Source organism: Neopsephotus bourkii, unplaced genomic scaffold, assembly GCF_033783945.1.
Source record: "Neopsephotus bourkii isolate Nb327-2 ecotype Australia unplaced genomic scaffold, CSIRO-AGI_Nbou_v1 NB_1376, whole genome shotgun sequence".
NCBI classification, from domain to species: domain Eukaryota; kingdom Metazoa; phylum Chordata; class Aves; order Psittaciformes; family Psittacidae; genus Neopsephotus; species Neopsephotus bourkii.
The window spans coordinates 2,202,706-2,221,646 of record NW_026901855.1 but is presented as its reverse complement, the minus strand read 5'-3'; the positions used below and the strand labels follow the sequence as shown (position 1 = coordinate 2,221,646).

Below are 18,941 nucleotides of genomic sequence, written 5' to 3'. Positions count from 1 at the left end.
AGCAGCAAACCTGCACCTTTGGCCACCAGCCACCTCATCCTGTGATTCAGGGGAGATCCAGCAGGAGAAGACACACCTGGCTCCTTACAACACAGTGCCATCAGTGCCACCCAGAAAGGCCAAAACCCATGAAGCACAGCAGCTGTATGACCCTCCTACAGCAAGCAAGCCCCAGCATTGCAGAGTAAATAAAGCTGTTTGTTAGGCTGCATCATTTTAAGAGCTCGACTGTACATATACTCTCTGGGTAACGACCTCATTTATTGCAGCTCCAGACAGAATACAGGCATTGCCCTTCCCCAGGCTCATGTGCAAAGTCAGAACGGGCCCTCTGTATCCTAAACCAGCATGGAGGGCTGGGCGTTCTTAATCAGAACCTTCTCTTTCACTCCATTCATTCATGCAAGAGCATCTAGAGTCTTTGTCCTTCCTTTTCAGCACAGGCAAAGGGTTTTTCCTCTCCTCCCAACCTTCTACCTCAACCAGGGACAATCAGAGAAAAGCTGGCTCCACACACAGTCCATAGCTGCTAGGAAGATGCAGGAACCAGTCCTAGGCACTGTTCTCCCTTTGGCCAGCTTGCCAGCTGTGAGTGCAATCATTTTCTGTTACAAGGGGCTGCTTTCTTCACTCGTAGCTGGGAAGGGCAAACCACCCTCCAAAGTTCATGTCAGAGCTGGAAAAACCCTGCTATGATCCAGGAACAATTTCATACTGTTCCAACAGGGACAACTCCTTGGGGAAACACTCTCAGCACCACAGACAGCTTTTGCTTTAGTTCTTAAGATATTCCCTCCTTCCTCCCTCTGCAACCCAAACAGCCTTTTTCACCCCTTGCATGATTTACAACTCTCCCGTTGTAGCAGGGAAAAAACAACCTGGCTCCACACCTGCACTTTAAAGAGCCTGTCCCAGGTCTCCCTCTTGGCCACCATGCTACTTAGCAAACACTGGGATTTCCTAACAATCTGTAACAGTTCTGTTGCTAGACCAAGGATGATTTCCAGCTCTGAAAACCTCATCTATGCTGGGAAGAGCCAATTCTGTGCCAAAGAGGGTTTGAAGACAGTAGAGTTCACAGCCACAGAAGCCTCAATTGAGTACCACTAGTGATGGGCCCAGCTCCAATTTCCTCTTTTCTCACACCACCAGGTAACACGCTTCTTCCATCACACTAGGGATGCAGCTGATGCCCCTCACCCAGGAGCTGCTGCTCACACCACCGCCCTCCAAACACACCCCACCTCGCAGTCATTGCCCAGTTTTATTTCATTTAAAATCCGCTGTGTTAAATATTTTAGTTACAAGTTCTGTGTAGAGGGTAAGAGTAATAGACTGCAGGCACTAGCAACCCCCTCCGTCGCCCATACATGTGTGCGCTATCAGATTAAGGACTGCCCCCCTCCCCCCAGACCAGCATCTTTGGGCTGGGATATACATTACAGTTAAAGCCCTGGCCCTCCCCAGCGCTTTCTGTGCTGGTAGCAGGCCAAGCCCTTGCACGCAGGAAGCCAGCAGTCGGATCCACCATCAGTGAGCTGTGATTCAAGGACAGCTGCTGGGGGCTGGTTCTTACCCCCGTGTCAGGCATGTAATGGTGAAAGGGTTGTCCCCCCGCAGGGAACAGTGCTACCTCCACAGAGGTCATGGGCTCTGCCCACCTGGACATGAACATTCACGACACAGTGACTGGGCTGGAGAGAGACAATCAATCTCCAAGGGAAAACAGGGGAGCTGCCACCACTGCGTGCCTGTCTGCAGAGGGCACTGCCAGAGGCACGACACCTACCTCAAGCCCTGCTCTGATCAAACCCTCTGCTGCAAGCAGCCTGCAGGTCCCCAGACTGCCCTTGCAAGGCAGATGAGTGTGAAATACTTTAAAGCAAAACAGGGACATAAGATTAGCCTTTCCTCTCCTCTCCCTCCCAGGAACCTCAGTGCTAGGAAATAAAGCTGAACCCACCTTGGAGTGGCAGGGAAGGGTACCCTAGCACAGCAGCAGCAAGCAGTTTCCAGTGGTACAGGACAAGCCAGAGGTGAGAGTTTGGTGCTGTGAGGGAGAGGATGCCATACAGACAGCTCTGGAAAGGCAGTGCCAAACAGCGGTCGGCCCACTGCATAGCAACCCTCATGAGAAAATGAACTTTTGCTAAACAAAATAGGAAAGGAGGTAGGAGCTATCCCCACAATTCCCTCTGGGACAGCTCCGATCACAGCGGAGGGAGGGAGACTGGAATGACCCCTGCCAGTTCCTGAATGCCCTGCGTTGGCCTTGCCAGTGCTGCGGCCCTGCCCTGGGTGGGTTGTGTGGGGGTGAGGCTGCTCTACAGGTCGAGCAGCAGCACGCGGGGATCCTCCACCGCTGCCTTGATCTTGCGCAGGAAAGTCACTGCCTCTCTGCCATCAATGAGCCGGTGATCATACGTCAGTGCCACGTACATCATGGGCCGCACCTCGATCTGAAAGGGAGGAATTAGACATCAGTGAGCTCAGCCCTACCGCAGGCACGAAGCCCTCCACAGGCTTTTTCCTACCCTGAATCCAGGGCTCAGACCCTCTTGGATGTATCCTGCTTGGCAGGATTACTTATCCACTCACTCACCCAGGCACTGACCATCACCCAGGCTGGGTCCACAGCATACAAGACTAGGTCCCTTTCTGGAGCTGTTCTCTGTCACAAAGGCTACAGCATCCTCCTCACACCTAAGCAGAGTATCCAGTTCTCCCCACCACAGACAGGACAAGCACACCCTGCACACCTCAGGCAAGTACTTGTGCCAGCAAAGCTGCCCTACATCCATTAGTTTCTGCACCTCATTCACAGTAAAGCCTTCTAGAAGTTGACACCAACCCCCTAGAAAAAGCATGGGGGCTACAGTCCTTACTCCATTGAGCCTTCTCTGTTCACTGACACCTGTGCAGCTCCACCTACCTTGCCTCCCACAGCCACAGGCCTGTCGAAGATGGCATGCATGCCTAATATGGCAGACTGGGGTGGATTAATGATAGGTGTCCCAAAGAGTGACCCAAAAACCCCTCCATTGCTGATCGTGAAAGTGCCACCATCCATGTCTTCAATGGCCAGTTCATTCTTCCGTGCCTAGAAGAAAAAGTAAAGTCTTAGAAAGCCACACAAATCACAGAAGGCGAAGCGTGAGGGTTTGGACATTCACTCTCTCCAGGAATAAATGTTGATGGCAAGAGCTTCACTTATTGATCTGTTCAGCTGAAAACTAGAACCAATTACTTGAAAATGTATCCTGTTGTTAGGTCTGAATATTTACTGGCTTTGGGGAAAGATCCTCTCCTTCCAACTCCTGCTTTTGCAGGAGACAGACACAGAGACTTCTACCCCAGGGTAGCTCAGCCACGGCCTCTAAAGACAGAGATGAAGACACTAATGCATAGCTTGCGGTCTTCTGGAAGGGCAACAACTAAATAGGCCTGTCCTGTAAGGCACAGGCACAGCTACAGATGTAACTGGATCACCCCCCACAGCACAAGTCAGTGTGTCAGAGGTGAGAGATGACGACAACAGAGGGACCGAATCAATTCATGCCTGTCCAGTCCCCCCAGTTCTTCCCATTCCTCTCTACCCTTTTCAGAAAAAGCTCCAACTTTCCTTACCTTCTCTCCCAGCTCGTAGATGGCACGCTCAATGTCAGCATAGTTCATGTTTTCTACATTCCTAACGACAGGGACCACAAGACCCTACGGAGAAGCAAAGTGCATGATCAGCTAATTCACTGTGGTGCCACACTGACAACTGCTCCGGGCAGGAGCCTGGCCTCAGCCCAGCAGCATTCCTGCCTCCTCCTCAGCACACAGCAGGTACTTGGCAGAGCTGCCTTGCACCCTGGCAGCTGTCCGGGAAACTGGGCATGACACACACCAAGGGCTGACTCCATAAATGAGACTTCATCTTTGCCTTGTAAGCCTGTCCCATAAAATCAATCAGGTCTGTCTGGATCTAGCTCCATGTCCACAAAGGCAGGTGAGGCTCTGGGCAGAATTCAGCTGCCACCTCTTTCTCTGTGAGAAGAGTGGAATCCCTTTATGCTGGTACTTCTCTAGACTTCAGGAGCAGTGACAGTTTCAGTCCTGGCCAAAGCCTCACAAAAGAACTAATTAATTCAGTACCTGCATCTCCATCCCATACTCTACCTGGACAGGAACATCTCTGAATCAGCAACTTCATTTACAGAAAAGGCGGAACAGCACAGCACCATTAGCCTTTGGACAGGACATGCAAAGCTTTTACTGTCTATTCCACATCCTCATCGGTCCATGAAATAAAACGAGTTTCCCTAACTTGGCCCTACTCATTAGCCACTGAGATCTTTATTGACCTTGTTACTTTATCTCCTACTACAGTGGAAGAGTATTCTTGGTCCTCCGTCTTCTCCCAAAACCCATCTCAGCAGTCCACAATGTCTCAGATGCATCATTTAGAAAATCAGCCTCATCAGTAAATTTCTGCTGCAGCAGAGCTCAAACTACATGACCAACCTAGACCTGAGGCTAAAGGAAGCACAGCCAAAGCAGCCAAGGTACCTACCCGGGGAGTTGCTACAGCAACACTGATGTCCACATAGTCCCTGTACACAATCTCTTTGGTTGTGTCATCAATCACTAGAAGGAGAAAAAAGATGTGTCACACGTGCAGCACCCAAGATCAAGGGCTCAACAGGCCAGAAGCAGCCACGAAAACGTAACTCATGTCTAGCTCTAGTTATGTTTAGGTCTAGCTAAACGTAACTCCAGAGAAGCACAAGCCCTCACTGCCTGTGGGAGAAATATCAGGACAGGCAGAAAGGAAACACAGCCACAGAATCCAAGAATTGCCAGGGTTGGAAGGGACCTCTGGAGGTCACCTTGTTCAACACCCCTGTCCAAGGCAGGGTCACCCACAGCAGGTTACACAGGAATGCATCCAGGCGGGTTGTGAATGTCTCCAGGCAGGGAGACTCCACAACTCTATTTGGCAGTCTGTTCGAGTGCTCTGCACCCTCAGTCTCCCTCAGACATCCCCCTGATTATTCTCTTCTGTGTTGAGGACACCTCCCGGGAACAGCACTGCACCTGCAGCAGGTACCTCTGCACCAACCAACAGACTCTGCTGGCTCTGCCTTCTGCAGGCTGCACATGCACGACCCCAGCCTGACTCCAGGCAATCCCTACACAATAGAGCCCCTCTTGGCAAGCTGTGCTCCCCCTACATAAATGGGTTTAGCAAAATCAGCTACAGTGAGGACTGTCCTCCTTTTTCCTGTCTATCTGACTTGCTTGTCCAAACTACTGGCCTGACCATGGAGTTGGTTACCTGCTTTCCCCCACTCTGCCATGTTCAGTGGTGAGACAGGCAACTCACCTGCATTCACAACGGGCTGGTCCTGCAGAGCAAAAGCTGCAGCTTTCACGAAAGCTGACATGAAACCTAGCTTCAGGTTGTGCTTTTTCAGGAAGGGATCCCTGTGTATAGCCCTCATCTCCCGGATGTTGCTGTAAAACACATGGTAACACTGGTCAGCAGGGAGTCCAAGAAAACACTGTTCCCTTGCCCTGTAATAGATTTCACTGCCATCCCCGAGGACTGCAAACCTCCAACAACCAGAAAACCTCAGTGTGCTGAAATATCCTTCAAGTATCATAGCTGAAGGTGGCTCTGAAGCCTCTGCCAAAGGATCTAACAGGAACTGGACCTGGACCACAAACTCAACAGGACAGGGTTAGCCTGCATGGCCCACACTCCTGAGCATAAAAGCAAGATGGGACATGGCCTATTTCCTGCTTAGGCCTGATATTGCCACCGATTCTCTGGAGACACCAGTGCTGACAGCAGTGTGGCACCACAGGCAGCAACTGCAGCTGTGGCTGTGCCAGCCCCAGAAGGGTGAAAAATCAGGAAATGCCAAGAGCAGAGAAGACACACATGGTGACTGAGGGAAAGGGCTTCAGTTATCATGCAAGTCCAGCATCAGCCAGCACAATGATGCCTCCATACCCAACTCTCTGGCTTTGGGAGTTGAGTGAACATGAAAGAAATCTTTCCAGATGCTATGGCAGAGGGTGCCAGCCCACCCACAGCCCTTAACCAGACTAATTGTGGTTCCCCACTGTTTTATTAATCAGAACTGAGGCCATTTACAGAAAGTCTATGGCTACAACCTCTGTCTATTCCAGGCTATTACCAGATGCTTTGGAATTGCATGGTCCCTCCCCCCTCTAGAGACCTCAAATCTTTGAAGAGACAATTTCAGCTAGGGGCAGGGTTCTTCATGGTCTAGAGTGTTTGTTTTCCTGCACCTAACCTTGTTTAGGGCTAGGATTACCACCCAAAGACATTAGTGCCTCCCAAGACACAAGGACTGCAGCAATGGGGATGAGGTTTGCTACAAAACTGGCTCATTATGGCTTCCTTCTTTCAGACACTGACCCCCATGGGAAGCAGAAGGCCCCAGCACAGGTCCTCACGAGTCAACCTCACAGCAATCAATCCAAACCAGATTACCAGATGCAATGAGAGCCCGAGGCCAGCGTAAAGTGACACCTCAATGAGCCTCTGAGAGGAGATAAAGCTGCAGCACTTCCCCTCCAATCAAGACTATTTTGCCAGTCTTATTGTTCTGAGACCCAAATATTTACATGTTTTGTCTTAAGGAGCAGAATAGGATTTCACAAGGCAATTTGATTTGGGCACAATTTCCCCTTAATGCACTGTAACATAAGCTGCCCACCCTCCAAAGCCATTAGTGCATTCAGTCCATGCAAGCACTTGAGTCAGGAGACCCCCCACCTGCCCAGAGGGGATGGGGAAGGATGCTAGCCTGCCTCTGGAAACCTGCACCATTCGACAGCAAAGGCCTCAGACCTATGTAATGCTCACCCGAAAGGCTGATGAGCCCTGGGGAATCACCTTACTGGAACCTAAATATGCCCACCTCCAAAACCAGTAATCTGGTGGGGTGGCAGAAAGCAGATGCTACATCTTGCTGCCTTCTAACTGCCACTACACAAGTGATACCAGTCACTCCTGCTGTTCTGCTCAACATTCATCAGTCCTTAACCAAGAAGCACATAGATAAGGAACCCGACTGCCGCCTTCACAATCAGTGGATGACTCCTAAGGAATGAAAGGCCATTAGGAAGCTATGCATCCCTCATAGCACAACCCCAGCATGGCCCTGATGAAGCTGTACAGACAGTGGTACACACCTAAGAAAGAGGTCCCAAAAGACAGGCTGTTAATCTTTCCAAAGAGAATCAGCAAGGTCCTGACTGCTAGGTAAAGATGACTGCCTACATCTATTTCTACTCATAAAGGGAAAGAGGTCTGCTCCTCACCTCATATCAATCTCATTGAAAGTGGTCAGCATGGCACAAGTATTCTGAGCCTCCTTCAGCCGCTGAGCGATACGCTGGCGCATCCTGTTCATTTTCACCTGAAAATTAAAAAGATATAAGCAGAAGCTGCCTCAAGCTCATCCAAGGGGGATAATGCACAAGAAACTCAAAAGACTTTTGTTCTTGCCATTTTGTTGACTAGTAATAGATGCCTAGGACCAAGGTTTTCACTCCAGGTCTCCATGAGGAGCATGACAGGCTGAAGAGTCGATTTCACTATGGAGCTGCCCAGCTCAACCCACAGTTCATTTGAAAAGCAGTGCTGAAATGCATCACAGTGTAACTACTTCTGACCTATGTGTTCCTCAGGACCTCCAAGCATGCATGGGTTTCCAGCATGAGGCTAACATGAGAAGAGCAAGACTGCTAAGAAAGCAGGCTACCCAACCATGTTCTCTTAACCATGCACAAAGCAGGTGCGGCAGCCTCAGCCCTTTGCTGAGGGTTTGTGGACAGACCAACCAGATCACACAGAGCCTTCTGTGCTTGATCAGCAGAGCTCGAGACAAGACTTCTGACTGTGTCAGACTGGACCTGTCTCTTCCTCCATCCCACTAAGTGGTGCCCTCATGTAGAGAACTTCCCCATCTGTCACAGCCTCACTGAGCTGGGTGTGAACAGGTAGACATGGACACATCTGCAGTAGCTCAAGGCTTATGCCAGAACAGACTGTCACCCAGCAACAGAAGCACTGGCCAGGCCACTACTCCCACAGCTCTTACCCTATGCTCTGATCTGGCACCTTTGCTGGGCGCTGCCTCCCCAGGAGGGGCTGCCGCAGGGGCTGCAGCCGGCTTCACCGCAGACACTGAGGGTAAAGAACACATCAGACAAAAACGGAAGTCAGGGCTTATCACAAAATGCCCTGAGGCAAAAAGCCCATTTGAGCCCCTTGCTCAAGCAACACAGTGAGGAAGCAGTCTTGAATTGGGCTGGGCAGGTTCCAGGCATAGCTGAGCTCTCAAAATGGAGCATGCAGGACAATAGTGTGGGGGGGCTTCACCATAAATGCCAGACTATTTGCTGTCTTTAACCTTACATAGGCTCCTTAAGGAAGAGAGGCTTGAAAACAGGAGAAAACAGCTGCTGCCTCACCTGGTTTGCTGTCGATGGGCTTAGCTGGTGTAGGCGGCACTGGTGGCATTGTAGTGGGAATTGGTGCTGCAGCAGGAGGAGGAGCAGCTGTAGCTACAGGTTCAGGGGCTGCAGGAGGAGGAGGGGCTGCTGCTGGCTTGGCCTTGGCAGGAGCAGCTGAAAGACAAGAAGGAACCATGGTAAGGGCAATGATGGCTTTCACTGTCAGGTGTCCCGGAGTCCAACCAATGTGATAAAAGTTAACCCTCTGGCAGAGTGCTTTACAGTTCTCAGCACTATTGAATTGACAGAGGCCACCACAAGAGCATCCCATGGTGAAAGTGTTTTACTCATCGACACCCTAGATATCCTCACTGTGCAGGAGACTGGATGCTAAAGAGAAGAGGATGGAGAAGGGAGTTATACAGGAGAATTCTCACCTAATTATAGCTTAGTGTTGCAGTCTCCTACAGAGGGAGCAAAAGGGAAGTTCCCCCTCAGAAGGACTACAATTATGCTTGGACAACAGAACAGAAGTATTTTCTTCCAACTGCAGATGCAGATGGAGAAAGCATTTACTGTCTCTCAGGATCCCTTTAAATGCCTTGTTTCTATCTTAAGAAAAAAAATGGTGGAAACAGGAAGAACTGTGCAGTAACTTGCATGACTCACCTCCAGTTTTCCTGAGTTTGAACAGAGGTGTTCCCCCTTCCACTTTGCCACCATCAGGTACCAGAAGGGCTTCAATCACACCAGCTGCTGGAGCTGGAACTTGCACTGATGTCTGCAAAAAGGAATACCAGTGAAATTTCCCCAACCACTGGATGGAGAACTAGTGCCCAAGAGCAGATGACAATATGTGTAGTTACACATTTTATGTGGCACAGACAGGGGCTCTGTCTTGCACCAGTTTTTACACCCTCCACCAGAATTTTGTGCCAATACATAGAAGTTTTAGGAGATGATGGCAGTGTAATGTACAGCCTGATCTTCCTGCTTCAGCATACAATCAAGAATTGACCTGCTGTCAGCACCTTCTTGACAGCAACAATGGAAGCAGAACTTCGCAGGCAGTTTCAGCAAGAACTTCAAAGCTTAAGATTCTTTTAAGGAGTGAGTAAATTTAAAGGCTAAATTTACAGCCATGTGAAGACATCCTAGGGCTCTGCAGATTTCTCCTTTGTTTAAACATGAACAGGTTTCAAAGCTCAGAGCACCAAAATTGGAAGGAGCAGGGGAACTGCAGCTCCAACAAATATCAGTACCACTGATGCTTAATCAAATGTATGAGGAAGGAAGAGTTGACAAAGAATTCTCACTTAAGGCACAGTCAGCTTTCATGCTAGATGAGAAAAGCTTTTCTCCATGAAGGGAGCAGGAGACACAGGCAGGGCTTTCAGGCTCTAGGAGCTCTTAGCATTAGAGGAGCCATACAGAGTACCTATTATGAAACTAGAAAAAGGTTTGGTCCAGAAGTTGTGGCTTTGAGCAACCTGGTCTAGTGGAAGGTGTCCCTGCCCATGGCAGGGGGGTAGAACTAGATGATCTTTAAGTTTCTTTCCAACCCAAACCATTCTGTGATTCTATGAAAACTGTTACCTTGTCTGTTTCAATTTCACACACCACTTCATCTTCTGCCACTGTGTCTCCAACAGCTGAATGATAAGATATAAAGACCACTGTGAGGAGGGAATCATGCTCTGGCCATGCTCTTAACCTGCAGCTACCTCCCCCACTAAACCAGACTTTTCTCACTTCAGTTCTTTGTGACTTCTAAAGAAAAGTCCAGCTCAAACAATCAATACACTGCATAGTCAGTCCAATTCCAGTTGAGACATCACCTTTCACCCAACATCATCTATGACAGAGAAGTACTGAGATAGCAACTTCAATCTTTACTCCTTAGGAGAACTGCAATTAACTGCCCCTTTTGTCACAGGCTGAAAGGCACAGAGCAGGCTATCAGCCAGTGAACACAATCTGTCCAGTGCAGCAGCATCAGCGCTGAGAACTTCAGAGGCAACTGCTTACCTTTCTCCCACCTGACATCTCCTTCTGTGACTGACTCTGCAAAGGCTGGTGTGTTCACCGTAACCACGTCATCCCCTGTGGGAGAGAGAGACAGACTTGAACACACTCAGAGCTCAAAACTTATGCCATTGCTTCACTCTTGTCATCAGGACTCTAGCAGAGGGGGTAGGTCAACAGACCTTCTCTTTGCTTCAATACTGAGTAACATTTAAACACACGAGAAGAAACCCCCATCTAACTGAAAGGCACACTGTGACAGGAACACCAGACAAAAGTCTTTAGAGCCCTGGAACATAAACCCTCAGCCAACCATCAAGGTGGGGGAGCAGTGGGCCTAGGACAGAAGAGCTTCAGCTGTTGCCAGGACAGCAACAGGCAGCACAAGAGATATCCCACTGACTCCTGACTTTTTACTTACTACGTACTGCAGTGGTTCTGAAGTAACGGACAGTGAAGACACTGGAGCTATTTACTCTGCAGAAAAAGAGCAAGATGTGAATAGAGAAGCACGCTTCTTTGCAGGCTGCACGCACCAAGCTCAAGCTCAGAATTTGCTTAACTGATCTGAAAGGCTGCTCAGCAGTTCTGATCTATTTGTTCCAAAGGACTCCTACTTATTGTTCAAGCTGCAACAATCCCACTGTGAAAGGAAACATTACAGTTTATCATCACTAGTGCTCTCTGAAACTCTGTAAGAACTAACATTTATGGAATTATAATTTAGGGGAGAGAACCCATAAGAACCCCTGTGGTTTAAACACTGACCTAGCCAGCCCACCCTATGCCCAAGACTAGCACAATAACCATTTTTTGCCTCCACATCAGGACTGTCATCTCTACAGAAGTTGCTAGATTGCTCCAAAAAAAGAGAAAGCACCATACATTGCCAATGGTAACACATCAGAGACAGCTATTTCTTTCCATCATGTCCCTTCACAGGGAGCTGGCAATCCCAAGCGTTTCAAAGGATGTTTTTAATACCTACCAACACCGCATTCAGAAACGTGAAGCAAATGTGCTTCAACATTTCCTCTAACATAGGGTACTTGGTGCAAACAGACCAGCTTTGTAAGCTTTTATGGATACGCTTCAAAGTTATTTTTTCAAATACATTTTTACAAGACCACCTCAGCAATGCAAACCATGCCATATGAACAACAGCTCCTTGGACCACCCCGCTTCTCCTGACATAAATTCTACCAGGAGGCTACCATAGAGCAAACAAAACTTCTAGTCAGATAATCAAAGGGTAAAGATCCATTTATCACAAATCACCTCATTCCTGCCCCTTCCTTGCATCAGTACCTGGTTCCAAACACAGCTTATTTTCTTTAAGCATACCACAGATCCTGACCTGAACACCCTAAACTTTCTTGGGGCTAGCTCCAAGCTCCTATAATGTGCATAGGGATTTTATGAACGCCAACCATATTCTGCCTCCCAGCCCCCCGTTCTTATCAGGGCTAGAGCAGTCCCAGCCTCTCCCCATCACAGCTTTCCTGGAGATACTTACACAAGCTTCCTGCTGTTCGTGTAAGCCAGTCCCTGGCTCCCAGCCACACCTGTGAATGAAAATGGTGTTACCCCACAGGAATGTTATCCAGACCGTGCGTGTTCTTGTCAGGTACAAGAGTGCAGAGGACACCGCTGCCCACCCTGAAAGAAGCTTGTGACTAAGTGGGCAATATAGTCACCTCAGTGCCTTCAAACCTGCCCAGAGCTTGCCAGGAACAGTAGTCTTGCCTTCATCTAGATTCACAGAGATGGGAAAAACAGTTATATCTTGATCTCAAAGCTAATAAAGATAACTTTGGAAAGGGCAAACAAAGCAGCAGCTACTCCAGTCAAACCAACCCAGGAAACAGCTTCGAAGGACTGCTAAAACCTGTTGCTGCTGAGTTATCCTAATACAAAGGGGTTCTTAATAGGAACAAAGCACCGGTCACCTATGAGGCACCCTCAGGAAGCCTCAAAGTTGCATGGACAGGAGGAAGGAGTCAAAAAAGAACTTAATATAGGGTTTAGGGCAGAGCACCATCATCCCTATTCTCTGCCCACCCCTGTCCCAAGGACTTCCTTTTCCAAAACCCAGAGCAGGTACTTGCACGCACAGCTTCTTGGTTTCACACACCCCACTGCCCTTTCCCACACTGCTCACATGCCCTGTCACTGCAATTTTAATTACAAACTGATCTGTCCTTTATCTCTTTCAGGGCATTGAGCAGTCTTTCAGACTGATCTTAAAGCGAATCAGCACAGCAAGTGGAGAACATAGTTACTCCAATCACACAACACCAGAAGGAGGAACCATTTCCCCACTTGATTTTCTTAAAAAAGCTACACAATTTTGACACCATCCCCTCCTAACGAGCTGATACTGGAGCTCTAGAAAGCGGAAAAGGTAAGCAGATGAAATTGGTTTCTCAAAGTGCAATCAGAAGTGAGTGATGTCATGTTCTATAAACACAGTACAGCTAGGGAGAAAAAAAAAAGCAGAGCTCTGGGAAAATCCAGTTTAAGCACTGAAGAGGAGTTCACAGGCATACTAGATGTGACATGTTACTTCACATTCACCCATCATTTTCAAAGGAGTTTATTTGAGAGCTAGGCTCTGCAACAGTATGTGTTTCAAGCACTGCAATGCTTGAAACACACCATGCTGCTGCTGTGAAGTCTTCACCAGAGTCAAATGGATTAGGCAGCATGTATATTCAGCAAGGGAGGCACTCACATGGAAACACGGCTCATTTCACCAACTGTTTCTTCATTACATGATTGACAATCAAACCTATTACCCATTTCCATCATCAGCTCTAGTTTGTCTAGGCAGTTTGAAATGAAATAAAAGCGTAAGACTCACCAGACAGAGAGCATCTTGCCAGAGTGCAGTTCCCCTGTCAGAGAGAAGAGGAACTATCAGTATTGTAAAAAGACAGACCCACCCTGGAACAACTTTGGTTTTCTCACAAGACCCAGATAAGACAGGTCCCATCATTCCCATACTCCAGACTGCAGGAATGCTACCACACCATAGAGCGCAAGAGTGGGAGATGGCGAGAGAATCTACATCCTTCTCTTTGCTTTGTCTCCCTTCCAGGATTCCTTCCTGCAAAGTGATGTTAAATCTGATACACTTGGCTTTCAGTTGTGGCTCCAGGTGTTTTGACCTTCTCAGGCACATTTTCCTCTTAAAGAAGGAACAGATTTCTAAAGACCAATTCACTAAAATTTGCTATGAACGAGAGATCAAGGGTAGCTACTGGACAGGATGACAAAACATCCCATGATGTTTGCTCCTGCAGTCATGAATGCAGAACCTGTTTTTTGTTTGTTTGTTTGTTTTAAGGCTATGGAGCCTTTGAACTCAAGAAGGCCAGGACTGCCCTCAAAGGCAAAATTTATACTGCTCCCAGTGAGCCAGTAATTCCACCTTCTGGCAATGTTTCACTTCATGCACATGCCATCGTTGACTGCACTCCTAGCTCAGCATAACATTCCTCAAAAGACATTTCAAGATATTCCAGTTACTTTCCCTATTGTTATCATACATTTCTCTGGCATCAAACTAGCAGATCTGGAGAATCTAAGACCTCTTTAAAAGCTATAGGAAAATATCACAGTAACCATGACATAAATGCAGTTGATGATTTGGAACAACAGCTTGGAACAGCAGCTGCTCAACAGGTCAAAGCACCCTTATCCAGCAGCTAAGCTAAGAGGTAAAAACATCACATCTTCAGTGTCTGGAGGGAAGTTTGCATGTAAGCCCTGATTTCAGCTTAATCAGAGCAAGCAGGATGGGATATAACCGATCTTGAGTATCAAAATAATTTGTGGAGGTGTGTGTGATAAGGCAACACACAGATCAAGAATCAAAGAGATACTTCAGCTGGTCACACTGTCTACAGGACCAAGTGCTGCAGACAGTGCATGCCGAATGCAAAAATACATTTAATGAACACTTCATACATCAAAATTGCTGGCAGGCCTGGAACTGGCCTTCCCAGTTTAATCATCCAAACTTCCTGATGGATTTGGCTTCTGGAATTTTAATGCACAGTCAACTCAATGACAGATGGGCAGTTCAACAAGGTTATGACCAGATGTGCTGTGGATGCAGGCAGCCGGGCTGACCTGCTGCTACAGGAGCCTTGGTCTGGCAGAGCTCAGGAGCTCCAACACAGCAGGGACCAACGATCCCGGAGAGACAGTCCTGAAAAGCTGGCTTCTGCCAGGGCCCACTGCATCCCCTGCCCCAGGTCTGGCTGGGGAAGGGAAAACAGGGAACACTGTACAGACTCTGCACAGTCATCATGAACACTTAATCTTGGTGAAGCACTGCCCCCCTTCTAGCTCTGATCTGGTTTGTGTAGAGCCAGCCCTGAGCTGTGATCAGTAAAACAAACTTCAACTTAACTCTGCTTGGCTAAGTGTCTAAAGCACCACAACCTTCAGCACATATGTTAGTACCTGTATTGACCAAATTCTTTCCAGTTTCCACAGTGCCCCAGACAATATGAAGTCAATCACAGATAAAATATCAAGTAACCTGAGCTCCTGTCTGCCCATGGATGTTTTCCTGGGTGTTTTATAAAAAAAGTGGTTAAAGGTATTCCTAGCATCCCAGATAATAACTTGTTAATAAAGAGGATCAGCCTCAGACTGAAGCACAAACAGGCAATTTTATTTGCTCAGGACCAGTTCAGTGTAAGGTTAAAAAAGTTTAGAACGCCTGTCCCTAAATAAATTATTGTGAGAAAACACATCTGTAGCTCTGTTCCATGAGGGGTGCCAAGTCTGTGTTCCACAAGTCCTGCAAAACTAAGGAAAAAAATTGGTATGACTCTATACTTCTGTCTTTTAGGTTAAGAAATGAGGGCAAGAGCTCTAATGTGTGGAGGAAGCCACCAGTAAAAGACACTGAGACTCCTCTGTCTTCTGTTCTGCAGAACTGCTGTGTGTCCATCTCTTAACTATGGTTACCTTGAAGATGAACACTGCAGCTCTGGGAGATGGCTGACAACACTGTTTCCTGTTCCCTGTTTCTCTGAAGGGATTGCTGTGATTGCATCTGTTCATGGTATCACCTGGCTAAATCTGCCCTCTGCCTGATCTTGGCACTTCTTCAGTGAAAAAGGACACATTTAGATTTTCTAGCTAGCATTTGCACTTTGGGTCACTTTAAACAGCCAGCCTTCACTTGGAGAAGTAAGTCTTGGTCTAATTAGCTAGTGACTCATGTACCAACTGATTAACTTTTCCCCCATGTTGCACATGACTTGACTCAGAATTGTTTTTACAACTGATGTCAAAGTGACCCTGGCACACAGCGCCCCAGGCCACACCTTTCAAGGATACGTCACCTTCCAGTAGTTCACTACACATGGAAATGAATTATGTAATGCATCAGCTAAAGCAACAGCCTGTATACCTACAGATTTGTTCTCCAACAGTGGGAACAGGGACCACTTCAGGTAAGGACACTAACGGAACAGGAGTTAATTTCTATCAGAAGCCCACTGCTGAGCAGCTCTGGTTGACCGGCAACGGAGCAATCGGTTCTCCTGCCCAGGCTTCTTCAAAGCAAATCAGCTCCTGTTTTTAGCAACAATGATGAGCACAAACCACTGCTGCACACACAAACCAACTGCACATCTTCCATGGATTTTAACACAATTATATATAGCCTGGCAGGGCAGATGCTAAGATGGGATGGAGATAACAATGCAGAGTTGGTAAAGGATACTGTTACTAAGACAACAGGCTAAGAACTCCTCCAGCATGTGGGGAGGATCAAGCAGGGAGGAAAAAGTTCTTTACAAACTCTTCTCCAGATAAAAAGAATGACTTGATTCTTCAAGCATTGAGTGCAGCTCCTGATCAAACCATCCTTTTTCAGGCTAGTTCTCAGGACATTTTTGGGTTATCCTTCAACAGCTGCCCCACCCACCTCAAGTTTTACACGCTCAGATGTAGACAGCTGATGCACATTCATGGTTTCTACCTCATCTATGAATCCAGGCCCTTGTTCTCTTTTGCAAGATCATCAAAATCCAGCCAACCCTTCCCTACCCCTGTTGTTTCTTGCTGACTCCACTGTTCTCCCATTCAACCTTTATTTTTGTTTTGTTTGCCAAGTTCTGGTGTTTCTGTCCTTCCAGAAAGCCTGTATTACTCCCTTCATCAAAACTTACGTCCCATACCCCTACTCAAATGGAAAGCAACTACCACCATCCTGACTTCTCAACTTTTCCAGTACATCTAACAGATTAACAAAAATGATCTCCCTTTCGTAGCACTCAGCTATACCCTCCTGATTTGCAGACTAGCTTTGTAAAAGGTTTGAATACTCCATCTGGCTTTCCTCCATCCATTCTTTATAATTACACAGAACAACTGAGTGCTAACACAGGTTAAATATTGTTAAAATACCTCTCAAAAAAGCTTGTTTTAAACTGCACAATAACCAATTTGTATCTACCTATATAACAAAATATAACTATATAAAGGCTTTATAGTGCAGTTTTATATATCTATATACACACACACATTTATAAAGACGTATCTGTCTGTGGAGCCCAGAGACAAGCATTTAACACAAAACAGTTCTACGAATAGCATAACATACTTAAATGTTCAACATTACAATTAGCTGTCAACACTTGCTCACCTACATTTACACAATGGGCAAAATGAAATCTCATGTTGTAAGGCTTCAGCTGGTCAGATGGAAGACAAGTAATATTCTTCCTCCTGTAGGTAGGTGGATGTATGTATGCATATGTATGCGTTTACACACGTATCTACATAGAGCTATGTATGTTTAGTATTTAGATAGAAGATGTGACCAACAGTCAGGAAACGGCAGGAGCGCCGGTGCTGATGTAAGTAGCAGACTCTGGCCGTTAGACTCTGCAAGCCCAAGCTTCCACCAGCACAGGTTACTGCCACTGCATCGGTTCAACGCCTGCTTCGAAAAGCGAGCACAGAATTAAATCAGCCATCAGCGGCAGGCGGTGACGGCGGAGCCCGGGAGCAGCGGTTTTGGGCAGCTCCGCAACCGGTCAGCTCTGCCGGGTGCCGTAGGCGAGCCGACGCCCTTCGCGGCGGGGCCCTGCCCGGGCGGGGCGGCAGCAGTAGAGGCACATGCCCCGGCGCCGCCGAGCGCGGGAGGGGCACTGCCGCTCACCCCGGCCCCTCGCGGGGGTCAGCCCCGCCGCCGGGCCCAGGCCGCCCCTCCCTGTGTGTCTGTATTCCCGGCGCGGCGGTGCTCCGCGGGCGGGAGGGGGGGGTGGGGTGGTGTGAAGCGGGGGACGCGTCCCGGTGTCCTTGGCGCCGCCGTCCCCGCCCGCCCAACCGCCGCCCTCTCTCGTTCCTCCCTCCCCGCGGCCGATGCGGGTCCCCGCGGCGGGCAGTACCTGCCGGAAGGCGCGCAGCGAGCGGCCCACCACCCGGCCGAGGCAGCGGGACCGCCAAAGCAGCAGCATCGCGGCAGCGGGAGCGGCCGGAGGGCGGACACCGGAAGCAGGCCCGGCGCAAGCCGGAAGTGCGTAGGGCCGGACCAAGCTCTCCGGGACGGGGGGGAGAGGAGCCAGAGGGGACGGCACCATCGCGGTCGGGGTGTGTGTGTGTGAGGGGCTGTGGGACAGGGACAGGTTGTGGTACCTCAGGAGCCTCCTGTTGAACCATACCTAAAGTGCCCCCACGACCCCATGCGGTGCTGGTGGCAGGCAGACGGTTCAGCTGTATTCTACCAAGCGGTGCCGATCTATGACACTCTTCATTGAACCAGTTTGGGATTGCTTCAGGACAGCATTACCAGTGGTTTTCCTGCTCACTTTGATAGGGATGGGGCTCGTGTAGGATGATATTGCTGCAAGCATCAGCCAGTGGGGTGCTGCGTGCTTAGAAATGGGCAAGGAGGTCACCTCACCATGGTAAACAGGCAAATGAGTCCCCAGGCAAGCCCTGTTGCTCAGATGTGGTTTTTATGTTGAAAATGCTTGTGAATCCTCCAGTTAGTTTCCATTTTCTGCCTGTTGATGCGTGGGGAACCACGGGTGGAAGAAAACCCAAGGAAACCATTTGCGGAATCTTAGAATTAGCTTGGGGTATTCATAAAAGGCTGTCTGGCAGTGAACATGTCTGAAGGAGCCAAGTCCAGGTTATGCACGTGTCCTTAATTTAGCCATTGCTTAATAATACATGAATGGTAAACTGCAGCCTTCAAAATAGCCTCCTAATACAAATTCACAGCAAACATCCTTGGGATCGATTTCAAAGAAAAGAAAGGAAGTTGAATAAAACCCAACAGGGGATAGACTGAGGCTTTGAGAATGTGCTGACTGCTTTAATGAAAGGCAACAGTGCTGAAAAGGCCCTTTGCCAGGGACTTCTCCGTGATCTGCCTTTTGAAAGCTAATATCCTTGAA

At 48.3% G+C, this 18,941-nt stretch overlaps 1 protein-coding gene across 2 annotated transcripts; it reads right to left on the bottom strand.

Annotated features, from left to right (window-relative positions):
• Window positions 1-248: 248 nt before the first annotated feature.
• Window positions 249-18,059, bottom strand: DLST (dihydrolipoamide S-succinyltransferase). Of its 2 annotated transcripts, none has more exons than XM_061367393.1 (15): window positions 17,928-18,059; window positions 13,370-13,403; window positions 12,023-12,071; window positions 10,928-10,983; window positions 10,510-10,584; window positions 10,078-10,133; window positions 9,151-9,262; window positions 8,500-8,655; window positions 8,127-8,212; window positions 7,345-7,442; window positions 5,372-5,502; window positions 4,559-4,632; window positions 3,628-3,711; window positions 2,933-3,100; window positions 249-2,459 (listed from the first exon to the last, which is right to left on the bottom strand). In XM_061367393.1, exons 1-15 carry the CDS (start codon window positions 17,994-17,996, stop codon window positions 2,325-2,327), a joined length of 1,383 nt encoding a protein of 460 aa, XP_061223377.1. In that variant the 5' UTR covers window positions 17,997-18,059; the 3' UTR covers window positions 249-2,324. The 2 variants fall into 2 exon arrangements, with proteins under 2 accessions (XP_061223377.1, XP_061223379.1); XM_061367395.1 differs by lacking the exon at window positions 17,928-18,059 and adding an exon at window positions 17,184-17,572.
• Between the last annotated feature and the right edge of the window lie 882 nt (window positions 18,060-18,941).

Excerpts from the sequence above, each read along its gene's own strand:
- DLST (XM_061367393.1), bottom strand. The coding sequence starts at position 17,996 with ATGCTGCTGCTTTGGCGGTCCCGCTGCCTCGGCCGGGTGGTGGGCCGC. Across the intron at positions 10,984-12,022 it reads ACGAACAGCAGGAAGCTTGT|AGTAAATAGCTCCAGTGTCT; the intron begins GTAAGTATCTCC and ends CTTTTTCTGCAG. Across the intron at positions 5,503-7,344 it reads TTCAATGAGATTGATATGAG|CAACATCCGGGAGATGAGGG; the intron begins GTGAGGAGCAGA and ends TGTGTTTTACAG.